General features: G+C 34.0%; 1 protein-coding gene across 1 annotated transcript; it reads right to left on the bottom strand.

The window, feature by feature from the left end:
• Window positions 1-11,432: 11,432 nt before the first annotated feature.
• On the bottom strand, window positions 11,433-12,485 carry LOC149566760 (BURP domain-containing protein 3-like). The gene has a single exon (XM_089817429.1). The coding sequence runs from the start codon at window positions 12,320-12,322 to the stop codon at window positions 11,546-11,548; it is 777 nt and encodes a 258-aa protein (XP_089673555.1). The 5' UTR covers window positions 12,323-12,485; the 3' UTR covers window positions 11,433-11,545.
• Window positions 12,486-13,890: the final 1,405 nt, after the last annotated feature.

Here is a 13,890-nt window from a genome sequence, read left to right as displayed (position 1 = left end):
TGGACACTTTGTTCTAAGGACATGTTTTAATTTGGCACATAATAGGTTTTGCAAAATGATAAGATTTCTCATATTGGTTGACAATAACTTATACATTTCCAAAGTTCCTATATATGGGGCAGCCAACTTCTGTTAACCAAATGAATAGATTTATTGCAATATATTATTATTTTCTTATAAGTATCTATTTTGTTGATTTTTTCACATATCAAGATTGTGCTCATATTGTTTTTCCTATTTAAAGTGAGTCTTGCATAGAGAGCTAGTTGGAGTATCAACTTAAAAGGGCATTGTTGTGAAAGAGAGGACTACCTCTTAGTTGCAATGTATATTCCTAATGATACCCTTGCAAATGACCTTTTCCATTGTAAGTTGTTGAGTTTAATCAAAGAAAGCATCATGAGTTTTCTACAAATCATAATTATATCATCATGTAATTTCACTATTTTTAGACTTTTATAGAATATTTTTTATAATTTTTTATTTTCTTATTAATGGTTATTGCTAAATCCTATTTCAGAAAGAGGATATCACACAAATATTTTTAGAAATTATCGTTCCCTAAATTATATAGCTTGCTATGAACTAGGTAAGGTGAAATACTTTATCTCTCAAATGTACAATCATGTGGAATTGTAGTAGAGGAAAGAAATAATATTAAATTAGTTTTCCCTAACTTTAATATACATTTGTATAAAATTAGTCTCTAGCTATTGTTGAGACATAGTTATGTACATTGGCATGTATTGTTCCATGTTAGTTATTTCACTCATAATTATTTGTTTTCTCCAACACAACATACTTAATGTTAGTTCGTACACTCAGAATATTTTTTTCTCTCTAACAAAGCATGTTGTGGATTCATACTTGTGCATGAATTCAATATGTTAATTTATGATAACATTAGTAATACATTTACACATGCCTTTCTACATTAGGAGGCCCACATAAGTTGTAGACCAAATAAAAGATCTATAATTTTTGTTGATTTGTAATGCTTATGATGTTTCTCATGTTAGTTATTATGGTTTTCTTTCTCCAACATAACATATCATGAATGTGTATTTTTGCACAAATTCACTAAGTTAATTTTTGTTATATTAGTTAATTGATGATATATTTCCATACATTATGGTTGATTGTATGCAAAGTGATTGTTACTTGAATGCTCTCTTATTTGGTTAATTTTTATTAAATCTAGATTATTGTGACTTACTTGGATGCTTTAACAAGACAAATATGGTTGGAAAAGATGCTCAATATCTTACAAACCCATGTCATTGGTCTATAGGAATTACACTACCATGATTGCATCTATCATCTACAATTTGTATTGGAATCAAACACCTAATATAGCCAAAAAATTGTACAAATATGGGGTCCACATGTCAATTTATTAGCATTTCCACTAGAAAAATTAATGCCCACAATTGTTAAGACTAGGAATTTACATGGACCCAAGCCAACTATACATTCTACCTAATAGAGAATCTTATGAGAGGACATTCAAGTGTCTAACATCACATAATTTCATATCTCTACTGGTTTAACATGATCAAGCCCACATTACTCAATGATATAATCCCACTACACTAAAAAAGTCCCCAATTTTCACACATCTTGGGAGGTTACTGACAAAGTTTATGTAGCCTAAGCTTACAACCAACTATCGCATATTTGCATTATATATATTCTTGGTTGTAAATCAATACAATCATATGTCCTACATCACAAAATGTTTCATGTCAAAGGCTTGTTAAATGATATTATACCTTTAACTAATTCACATTGTTTGACCTTCTTAAAATAAGTTAAATATGTAATAGTTTTGGTTGAATATTATTGTTTTGTACATCGAACTTTGCTAGCAATGTTATTGCTTTGGATCATTTTTCATGTATTAATTTTGAATTAATTTAGTTATATTATTGTAATTGATTTCATTTAAATAATGAATAGATATTTCTCCACTCTCACCAACCACAATCTACACATAACATCTACACTCACTTCCAAGTACACTTCAACATACCCATCATGCCCTATGGTGCAATCACTTGATTATTGACATATAGAGGGAAAGAGAAAAAAAGGAAGGCACATGTTGTCAATCTTTGTTAGCTCCTACCCACACTAGGTGGTTTTGAATAATAAAATGGTAGAAAAAATCACCACTAGTAATCAAAATTTTCCTTTGCAATCCTACATGGTTTGGACTCCAAGCATTGGTATCCATGTGACAAATGGTCACTACCTTCACTATTGTACCATCTTCTCCCTTCACCCAAACACTTACAGCCTTGGTACCTTGCAATATGTAGTAGTAATACATTGTGTAAGCATATCTTGCTAGGTGGTAGACATATGGTTGCTTCTCTACTTTTCTCTCATATTTCAACCCAACTATAGGTAGAAAAACCTAATCTTGTATTTCAACCAAACTACGATAATCAATTTATGCACTTTTAAGGCATCAGGATCCACCTAAAGAATCCTTTTGAATCCTTAATCAAAATTATATTTGAGCATTGAACAAAACTAACTACCATAAGAATACAATAGACTAAATTACTATTAGTAAGAAATCTAAAAATAATGTTTTCTCTAATAGAAAACCATAATGCACCTCAATCCTAAATATAATGAAACTCTAGATATTAAATCCAACCTCCATTTTATAGATAATTGACATGTTTCATTAAAATAAAATTCTTACAATAATATGAAACTAAACCCAAACATGAAACTAAAGTAAAGCATATCACAAAAACTAATTAAATAAATGCTATTTTGAATAATATTTTGTTAATAAGATATTAGATTTCTCCCTCTTAATTTTAAATAAATATAATATTTAAAAACTAAAATAATTAAGATGATTTATAATTTATTGAATTAAAGGTTAACAATGACTAATTTAAATAATTTTTTTCTTAAAACTTGATATTATTCAAATTTCACATCTTAGCAAGTCTAAATTTAGTGATAAGAAAAATTAAAAATCACATATTTTTAGAGTTTATCAATTTGTTTAAATTATTTCTAGATAATGAGAAAAAAATTATCCCTACTGATTTCAAGCCCATAAATTTAAAAAATTGCTTCCAAAACTTATTGTCCAATAATTTTCCTCATTAGTATTTCAGTCTGTATTACATAATCACTTTTTTTTTTAAGCAAACAATATATAACATAAAACTATCACACCATCTAATTTTAAAATAATTTCACTAAATTATAATCACTTGAATGCCTAGTTAATATTAAACTAACAATAAAATGCACTAATGTACCATGGGGCATTTTTTATAGTCTATGCTTAAATAGACCCCTATTTTGATTAACATGGAATGCTACACCAATAGGACAAACTAGATACATGGCCTTTTTAAGTCCTCCTTCATCTTCCTCTATGAACACACATTTAATTGTTTTTTGATAGATGTTCTCCACAAAATATTTGCAGTTAAGATCCAAGGACTAAGCGTTATCTATTCCATCAAATTCACCCACATGGGTTCTCCATGAAATAAAAAAGAACTAAGAGGTGTCCATTCAAGAAAATTAGCCAACAGTTGTCCTCCACAAAATATTTGTAGCGAAAAACCAAGGACTATGGGATATCCATTCTAGCACATTCACCCATGACATGATCTCCTCCTCATCCCTTTCCAATGTCAGGCTATGTAGTCATTGAGACTTGTTCCTTGGTACACTCTTTAAGAACCTTTAAACTTCACTGGTAGACCAAGGATCAATTGACTTCAATAACTTTTTTAGATTAATAGAATTTATGAATAAAAATAAACATATAAATTTTGGGCATCATTGTTGTATTCATTGAAAATGATTCAACAAACTCCATATATATTGGTTTTAATCAAGAAAATCTATTATGGTAAACTGACACCATTTACATCATGATTACAAACACCACCTTTAGTAGTGTAAAGGTAAGTCTCTTATCTATATATCATACCATTGTACTTACTATACTCAAATGTTTGGGATGGAAAACCACCAATATAGCCAAAGTTTTTGAATGCTCTAGCACAAACAACAAATTTATGTTGAGTTAGGTTCACAAATTTTCTGAGAACATCTTTGTATGTAGCCTCTAGAGCTCTTGTATTACTATAATATTCAATAAATATATTGATTTAGTTTCAATTAGTGAGATTCCCCACTCATTCATGGAATATGCATTCTTCCAAATCAATGGGTTGTGTCACATGCAAAAAAATATATATGAAATTATTCAAACCTGAATGTCTAGTAAGATAGATAGTGGGTTTGATTTTTTACTAGACTTACTATGTCAGCTTCGCTCCAATCTTTCTTTAGAAAATCATAGGAAAATATAAGTGATAAAGAAATCCCACACATAGACTTAATTTATAAATCAATTTGGAAATTTATCAGCTCATACCAAGTTACGAAGTTTAAGATCAGTCAACTTGTCATTACTCTTAGTACAAGAATAATTTTGTGACACACCAAGATACTATCCTTAGAATTCCTCCCATGTCAAGTAAGAAAAGTGTAGATGATTTAATTAAATATAGTGCCTCAATTAAATAGGGATATTATTTTATTCAAAGTAAAATATACATACAAACAGAACTATTAATTTTTTGAAACAAGGTGTAATGATCCCATCTTTTAGCTCTCACGTTCTCCAAAGTCTAAGTGGAGGATAAGAAGAAATTAAATTAATTTCTTATAAATTCATTCAATTAAAAATTAAAGGTGACTTTATATTTAATTAATTTAATTATTTACAAGGCAGTAGCTTCTAGGGTATGTATTAATTATTGGAAGGACGGAAGCCTCTCGTGATTTAATTAATTATTGCCATAGAGGAATTTCTAGATAAAAAATTAATTATTGGACGGAGGAAGCTACTAGCTCTTGCAATTAATTAATGTTTTAGTTCCTTTGAGAAGGATGAAGAAAAGGATAAATAGGGCTGAAAGTCTCATTGTTGAGCATCGGATTATTGTATCAAATGATTGTAAATGGATGATTATGACTTCCATTTGATAAGAGCTTGGATGTGTGAATCACACTCCTTTTTGGGCAATAGAGGACATTCATTCTCTATTGTAACATTCTAGCCATCATTCCCTTAGAGTTTGGCCTTTGGAATACATCTCTTTGTAATTGATTGCAGCATTCTCAGCATTAATATAATTTAAGCCTTAGTGCAGCTTTGGGCATTCCTGGGTGTCCATTACAGTGGCATCAGAGTTGTTTCTAGGTTTTCCATTACAGTGGTATCAGGGTGTCCATTACACTGGTGTCAGAGCTATTAGTCCTGCCATCCTGTGGAGTTCTTATAGGGAATTTGGAACAACGAAATAAAGGAAAAAGAGTTTGACAAAATGTATACCAGTCCAGATCAAGAAAATGCAATGCTTAGGTTACTGAGTTTATTGGAGGAGCAAAATAGGCGAACGGATATGATATTGTAGCTAATGGCTAGAAAGATGGGCATCAACATTGACGATTTGTATATTGCTCTAGAGCAGAAGGTAGTTGATTCCTCAGGTGGGATCAAGACATGTATAGAGCCAGCCAATTATGATGTTGGTGATGTGGGCATTTTAGCAAAGTCAGTAGAGACATGTGTGCAAAGTTAGGAGATCACATATGAAGCTTTGTCGGGAGATGGTGCTGCAGTAATAGTGGGATTAGGAGAAAATGAGGATACTGTCATATCAGTAGCCACTTATGTGTTAGTTGAACCATCCAATGAGGATTTTAATGGTATAAATGCAGTGGTTGATGTATTTTCTAATGAAGCCACACATGTTGATGATTATGAGTTTTCATCAACAACAAATTCAGTTCAATTTTTTATTGCAGCAGTTAATGTTGTTCCTATGTCCACATATTTTGATGCGGCGACACCCCTTGTTCATACAGTTAGCATGAGTACATATGGTTCACCTACAGCTACATCTTTTTCAATGCATGATGGTGATAATTTGCATTCCAGTCCAATGTATATTATATGGATGGACACAAGGAAGAAGATGTTTCATAGATCTTCTATGGAGTTGCCTTATGGTGACATTCTGACTTCATCACCACAAGTTTTGAATGTTAGGCTACAGGGGTTGGTCCTAATGATGTAGGTTTGCAGTTGGTTTAACTTCCATATGGATATCACACATTACTTCAATTGGGATCCAGGTGGAGGTTGGAGTTCATTATGTTACTTAATTGCTTGAGGACAAGCAATTTCAAGGAGGGCAGATTTGTACTGATCCCATCTTTTAGCTCTCACGTTCTCCAAAGTCTAAGTGGAGGATAAGAAGAAATTAAATTAATTTCTTAGAAAGTCATTCAATTAAAAATTAAAGGTGACTTTGTATTTAATTAATTTAATTATTTACAAGGGAGTAGCTTCTAGGGTATGTATTAATTATTGGAAGGATGGAAGCCTCTCATGATTTAATTAATTATTGCCACAGAGGAATTTCTAGAGAACGCATTAATTATTGGAAGGAGGAAGCTACTAACTCTTGCAATTAATTAATGTTTTAGTTCCTCCGAGAAGGATGAAGAAAAGGATAAATAGGGCTAAAAGTCTCATTGTTGAGCATCGGATTATTGTATCGGATGATTATGACTTGCATTTGATAAGAGCTTAGATGTGTGAATCACACTCCTTTTTGGGCAATAGAGGATGTTCATTCTCTGTTGTAACATTCTAGATGTCATTCACTTAGGGTTTGGCCTTTGGAATACATCTCTTTGTAATTGATTGCAGCATTCTCACCATTAATATAATTTCAGCCTTGGTTCAGCTTTGGGCATTCCTGGGTGTCCATTACAGTGGTATAAGAGTTGTTTCTAGGTTTTCCATTACAGTGGTATCAGGTTGTCCATTATAGTGTTATCAGAGCTATTAGTCCTTCCATCCTGTGGAGTTCTTATAGGGAATTTGGAACAACAAAATAAAGGGAAAAGAGTTTGACAAAATGTATACCAGTCCAGATCAAGAAAATGCAATGCTTAGGTTACTGAGTTCATTGGAGGAGCAAAATAGGCGAACGGATATGATATTACAAGTAATGGCTAGAAAGATGGGCATCAACATTGACGATTTGTATGTTGCTCTGGAGCAGAAGGTAGTTGATTCCTCCAGTGGGATCAAGACATGTATAGATCCAGCCAGTTATGATGTTGGTGATGTGGGCATTTTAGCAAAGTCAGTAGAGACACGTGTGCAAAGTCAGGAGATCACATATGAAGCTTTGTTGGGAGATGGTGTTGTACTAATAGTGAGATTAGGAGAAAATGAGGATACTATCATATCAACAGCCACTTCTGTGTCAGTTGAGCCATCCAATGAGGAGTTTAATGGTATAAATGCAATGGTTGATGTATTTTCTAATGAAGCCACACATGTTGATGATTATGAGTTTTCATCAACTACAAATTTAGTTCAATTTTCTATTGTAGTAGTTAATGTTGTTCCTATGTCCATATATTTTGATGCCACAACACCTCTTGTTGATATAGTTAGCATGAGTACATATGGTTCACCTCCAGCTACATCTTTTTCAATGCATGATGGTGATAATTTGCATTCCAGTCCAATGTATATTATATGGATGGATACAGGGAAGAAGATGTTTCATAGATCTTCTATGGAGTTGCCTTATGGTGACATTCTGACTTCATCAGCACAAGTTTTGAATGTTAGGCTATAGGGGTTGGTCCTGATGATGCAAGTTTGCAGTTGGTTTAACTTCCATATGGATATCACACATTACTTCAATTGGGATCCAGGTGGAGGTTGGAGTTCATTATGTTACTCAATTGCTTGAGGACAAGCAATTTCAAGGAGGGCAGATTTGTAATGATCCCATCTTTTAGCTCTCACGTTCTCCAAAGTCTAAGGGGAGGATAAGAAGAAATTAAATTAATTTCTTATAAAGTCATTCAATTAAAAATTAAAGGTTACTTTGTATTTAATTAATTTAATTATTTACAAGGGAGTAGCTTCTAGGGTATGTATTAATTATTGGAAGGATGCAAGCCTCTCGTGATTTAATTAATTATTGCCATGGAGGGATTTCTAGAGAGCACATTAATTATTGGAAGGAGGAAGCTACTAGCTCTTGCAATTAATTAATGTGATAGTTCCTCCGAGAAGGATGAAGAAAAGGATAAATAGGGCTAAAAGTCTCATTGTTGAGCATCGAATTATTGTATCGGATGATTATGACTTGCATTTGATAAGAGCTTGGATGTGTGAATCACACTCCTTTTTGGGCAATAGAGGATGTTCATTCTCTGTTGTAACATTCTAGACATCATTCCCTTAGGGTTTGGCCTTTGGAATACATGTCTTTGTAATTGATTGCAGCATTCTCAACATTAATATAATTTCAGCCTTGGTGCACCTTTGGGCATTCCTGGGTGTCCATTACAGTGCTATTAGAGCTGTTTCTAGCTTTTCCATTATAGTGGTATCAGGTTGTCCATTATAGTGGTATTAGAGCTATTAGTCCTACCATTCTGTGGAGTTCTTATAGGGAATTTAGAACAACGAAATAAAGGGAAAAGATTTTGACAAAATGTATACTAGTCCAGATCAAGAAAATGCAATGCTTAGGTCACTAAGTTCATTGGAGGAGCAAAATAGTGGAACGGATATGATGTTGCAGCTAATGGCTAGAAAGATGGGCATCAACATTGACAATTTGTATGTTTCTCCAGAGCAGAATGTAGTTTATTCCTCAGGTGGGATCAAGACATGTATAGAGCCAACCAGTTATGATGTTGGTGATGTGGGCATTTTAGGAGAGTCAGTAGAGACACGTGTGCAAAGTCAGGAGATCACATATGAAGCTTTGTCGGGAGATGGTGTTGCAGTAATAGTGGGATTAGGAGAACATGAGGATACTATCATATTAGTAGCCACTTCTGGGTCAGTTGAACCATCCAATGAGGAGTTTAATGGTATAAATGTAGTGGTTGATGTATTTTCTAATGAAGCCACACATGTTCATAATGATGAGTATTCATCAACTACAAATTTGGTTCAATTTTTTGTTGTAGCAGTTAATTTTTTTCCTATGTCCATATATTTTGATGCGGCAACACCTCTTGTTGATACAGTTAACATGAGTACATATGGTTCACCTGCAGCTACATCTTTTTCAATACATGATGGTGATAATATGCATTCTAGTTCAATGTATATTATATGGATGGATATAGGGAAGAAGATTTTTCATAGATCTTCTATGGAGTTGCCTTATGGTGACATTCTGACTTCATCAGCAAAAGTTTTGAATGTTAGGCTACAAGGGTTGGTCCTGATGATGTAGGTTTGCAGTTGGTTTAACTTCCATATGGATATCACACATTACTTCAATTAGGATCCAGGTGGAGGTTGGAGTTCATTATGTTACTTAATTGCTTGAGAACAAGCAATTTCAAGGAGGGCAGATTTGTAATGATCCCATCTTTTAGCTCTCACGTTCTCCAAAGTCTAAGTGGAGGATAAGAAGAAATTAAATTAATTTCTTATAAAGTCATTCAATTAAAAATTAAAGGTGACTTTGTATTTAATTAATTTAATTATTTACAAGGGAGTAGCTTCTATGGTATGTATTAATTATTGGAAGGACGGAAGCTTCTCGTGATTTAATTAATTATTGCCACAGAGGAATTTCTAGAGAATGCATTGATTATTGGAAGGAGGAAGCTACTAGCTCTTGCAATTAATTAATATTTTAGTTCCTTCGAGAAAGATGAAGAAAAGGATAAATAGGGCTGAAAGTCTCATTGTTGAGCATCAGATTATTGTATCAGATGATTGTAAATGGATGATTATGACTTGCGTTTGATAAGAGCTTGGATGTGTGAATCACACTCCTTTTTGAGCAATAGTGGATGTTCATTCTCTATTGTAACATTCTAGACGTCATTCCCTTAGGGTTTGGCCTTTGGAATACATCTCTTTGTAATTGATTGCAGCATTCTCAACATTAATATAATTTCAGCCTTGGTGCAGCTTTGGGCATTCTTGGGTGTCCATTACAGTGGTATTAGAGCTGTTTCTAGCTTTTCCATTACAGTGGTATCAGGGTGTCCATTACACAGGGGCAACCCAAAAAAGTTCTATCTCTTAGGTCATGTTATTTTTCGCAAATTTTGTATCCCTTTATTTAATGTCTAACAATTTTATTTGGGGAAGTCAAAAGGAGTACAGATAAAAAATATCATCAGGAAATTCAAAAGAAAGACTATTTTTCTACATTTAATTGAGTGGTATCCCCAACCATATATATAATAATTATCTATAGCAAGTCAAATTATGATATTGCTATCAGCATTTAATTGTGTAGTCTTTTTATTTAAATTGATTGACTCGTGTTGAATGAGTATTGATTGACATGAATCAATCTCTCATGAAAATAAATGGAACACTTAGCTCTCATTGGATCTAGGTGATGCTCATAGAGGCAAAGCACTAGGACTTCCCAAGAGGTCACCCATCCTAGTACTACTCCATCTTGAGCACACTTAACTATGAAGTTTCCTCCATGGTTAAACCCACTCTGCTTGCATCCCCATTTGCAAAACCTTCACCAAGTGTTGTGCCTTATGAAATATTCATTAGAAAGCTCTGTGAGCTCATCAATTAATAAGTAGGAGATATATTTCTAGGACAAGTCAAATTATGATATTGCTATCACGATCTAACTGTGTAGTTTTTTTTGTCAAACTCATTGACTCATGTTTCATGAGGAGTGATTCACACAAATCCATTGCTCACGAGAATAAATGCAACACTTAGCACTCATTACATCTAGGCAATCCATTTATTGTTTAATTTATTGTTATGAGAAATGGATATATGTGAATCAGTACTCATGAAAATAATTTATTAAAAAAATTGACAACTAATATTTTCTTAAAATTTAAAATAAAAGACATAAAAATGGTCAAATTCCATTGAAATTAGAAAGAAGTTCCTTCTCATCAAAACATGACATAGTTTGCAAATAGGCACATAGAGCATGCAACATTTACACTGAAGGAAGCCACTTAGTTATGAGTTTAGTTATCTTTCACACAAAATGCACCTTTGACCAAAATTGAAAAAATCCAAAACACATTAGATTTTTCTAAAATTTTCAGCATTTGCTCTTCATGATTTGTATAGCTTGTACTAAGAAACAAAGAAACTGTATTTTCAGAAATCTGAAAAAAAAAAAAAAAAAAATCACTTTTGGTACATCCTATCTGAAACATAGCCCGCACCTTTGATTATAAGAAGAGTGAATAGATGGAAGTGCGATAAATATTATTAGAACGTATGTAATCTGCTAAGCAGACTACTACTAAAAACGTAGAGTCCATACGGTGGCAACGGCAAGAAAGAGAGCTACTGCTCGCGGTCACACAAAGAAAGTACATAAGCATGTCTCGTTACTCTATACTACGCAACACATTATTTATTTATTGACATATCGAGGGAGGGAGACAGAGGAAGCACCACTCATGGCCGTCGATCTCAGTTGCGTCGCACCCACACGAGGTGGTTTTCTATTATAAAATGGCAGACAGAAGCAGCACCAGGCTTCACGTTCAGCCTCTGGAGTGCCCCGTGGCTAGGACTCCAAGCGCTGGTATCCGTGTGACAGATGGCCGCCGCCTCCACCTCCTTCCCATCCTCGCCCTTTACCCAAACTCGAACAGACTTCGTGCCTTGCAATACGTGGCAGTAATACACTGCGTACGCATACTTTACAAGATGGCAGACATACGGTGGGATCTCCGCTTCACTCTCGTATTTTACCCCAACTACGGTATATTCCTGCTTCACAGCTTTCGACGTCTTTGGAACACTCGTCGCCAGAAGGGTCAAACGGTTGCTCCCGAGCTTCGATGTGGTGAAATCTATCATGGACTCCACCGATGTTGGGCAAAATTTGGTTTCACCCTTCACAGCTGGTCTTTCGCAGGCTTCTATGGTCTTCTTCATGGCCAGAGCCATGACGGAATCGGGCGCTGTGTTGAACTCCTTCAACGCCAGGGGAAGCTTGTACGAGGAGAATGGGATTTTGTCTGCCAAGGCGCGCGGAAGAACATGCGTCTTCTGCTTGTTGGAAAAGTTTTGAGAGATTTTGGTTCCGCACTGCAAATCCTTCTCTAGCAGAAACAAGTTGCCGTAACCGTGATAATTGAAAATTTCATCTTCAGCGTAAGGCAATCCATCGGGAGCGCCACGAGAAAGATGATCTTCATGTGTCTTCGGAGTTTTGACATGAACGCCTTCCAATTCCTGCATCAACCGTATCACAACCTCTTTGTCATCATCATCACCATAGATAAGTTCCAACACACTCTGCGGGATGGGTGTGATGGGCAGCTTCTCCCGCCAGTACGCAGCTATTACCCTTTCCCTTTCCCCTTCCCCTTCCAAATAGGCCGCGCTGCTAGCTACTACTGACTGTCAACTATCCCAAACAACAAAAACACTCAAACAAATTCGAAAGAGAAATAAAATTGATCAACAATGTGCTTCTTGATGAACTGATCATGAATGAATTTCAACATTATTACAATTAAAGGAAAAAAAACTTAAATAAAACTGCATCAATGCGAGGATAACTTACACTATTGGAATTTAAGATAAAATCCTTCACACTATAAAACTATGTCAATGCAAAGAATTACGAAATATTTCAACGAACTCATAAACTAACTAAATCGAAAACAAACTATGTACATGAACTTTAATGAAATAAAAAAACATACAATGAGTAGAATGAAAGCAGATAATGCCCTCATCTTGTAATTAGAAGACAAGGAAGATGAATGATTTTCAGAGATATTAGGAGGAGGAGGATCTCGTCCTTTTAAATAGATGCCGAGCTCTGCGTCCACCGCCATGGTGTATGCATCCATAGCAGGCATGGATGTGCGATACCACATGGCTATTGCGATTCTTTAGGCGTGATTGTGTATCTTTTAATTGAGTGTCAATTTTTGAAGAACCTTATTGATAAACAAATGATACATTTATATCATATATTTACCGATGAATCTTAATATATTGAGCAAAGGAAATAGACCCTTCTTCCGGTAGAGGAATCAGGAAATCGGCAGCAAAGCAGTACCGTTGATCCATATCTAAACCTGTTGACCGTTTCACATCCATATGCAGCCCTCTTATTATAAAGGTTTCCCTACCATATTTTGTCCCTTGTAATAGGCAACCATAGAAGAAGATACTTTAAATAATAATTTCCGAGTGCACTTGACTATTGAAAATGATGGCCGAGCAATGAAACCACACCATACAGGCCAATCTGAACCATAATGCTTATGCTATCCTTTTTAGCTCTCATTATTTGACTTTTTTTTAACATTCTGATATTTATTTTCCTACTTCAATAAAATAAGTCTCCATTTTTTAAGTGTTAGAAATATAGTGTCTACAAAATTATTGAAAGTAGTGTATTAAAATATTAAAGTAGTGATAACAAAACTATTGGGACTAATATATTTAATTATTGAAAATAATGTCTATAAAATTAAATTGGATAGAAAATGAATGGCAAAGTCCTCATTTCATGAACTAGGCGAATCCATATACTTTGTTACATTAATAAGGCCTTAAGAGACTTCATAAGCACTAAGTTTCAGAATGCATTCTATTCAGTCATTATTGTTTGCGTAGCTTTTTCATTATTTCAATAGAATGACAATGATTTATAGCCTTCGTGCATAATTGTTGCATTATTGACATTTGGTTAGAGACTTGATATTTATTGTATCAATCTATGCATTGTTCTAAAAGAATATTATTATTAATATATTATATAGACTTAGTGTGTTTTACCTCAAAGAAAT

The sequence above is a fragment of the Cupressus sempervirens genome, chromosome 3 (genome assembly GCF_028749045.1).
Source record: "Cupressus sempervirens isolate cs-2001-9-10 chromosome 3, ASM2874904v1, whole genome shotgun sequence".
NCBI classification, from domain to species: Eukaryota; Viridiplantae; Streptophyta; class Pinopsida; order Cupressales; family Cupressaceae; genus Cupressus; species Cupressus sempervirens.
The sequence above is the reverse complement of the archived record's forward strand: the minus strand, read 5'-3'. Positions and strand labels throughout refer to the sequence as shown.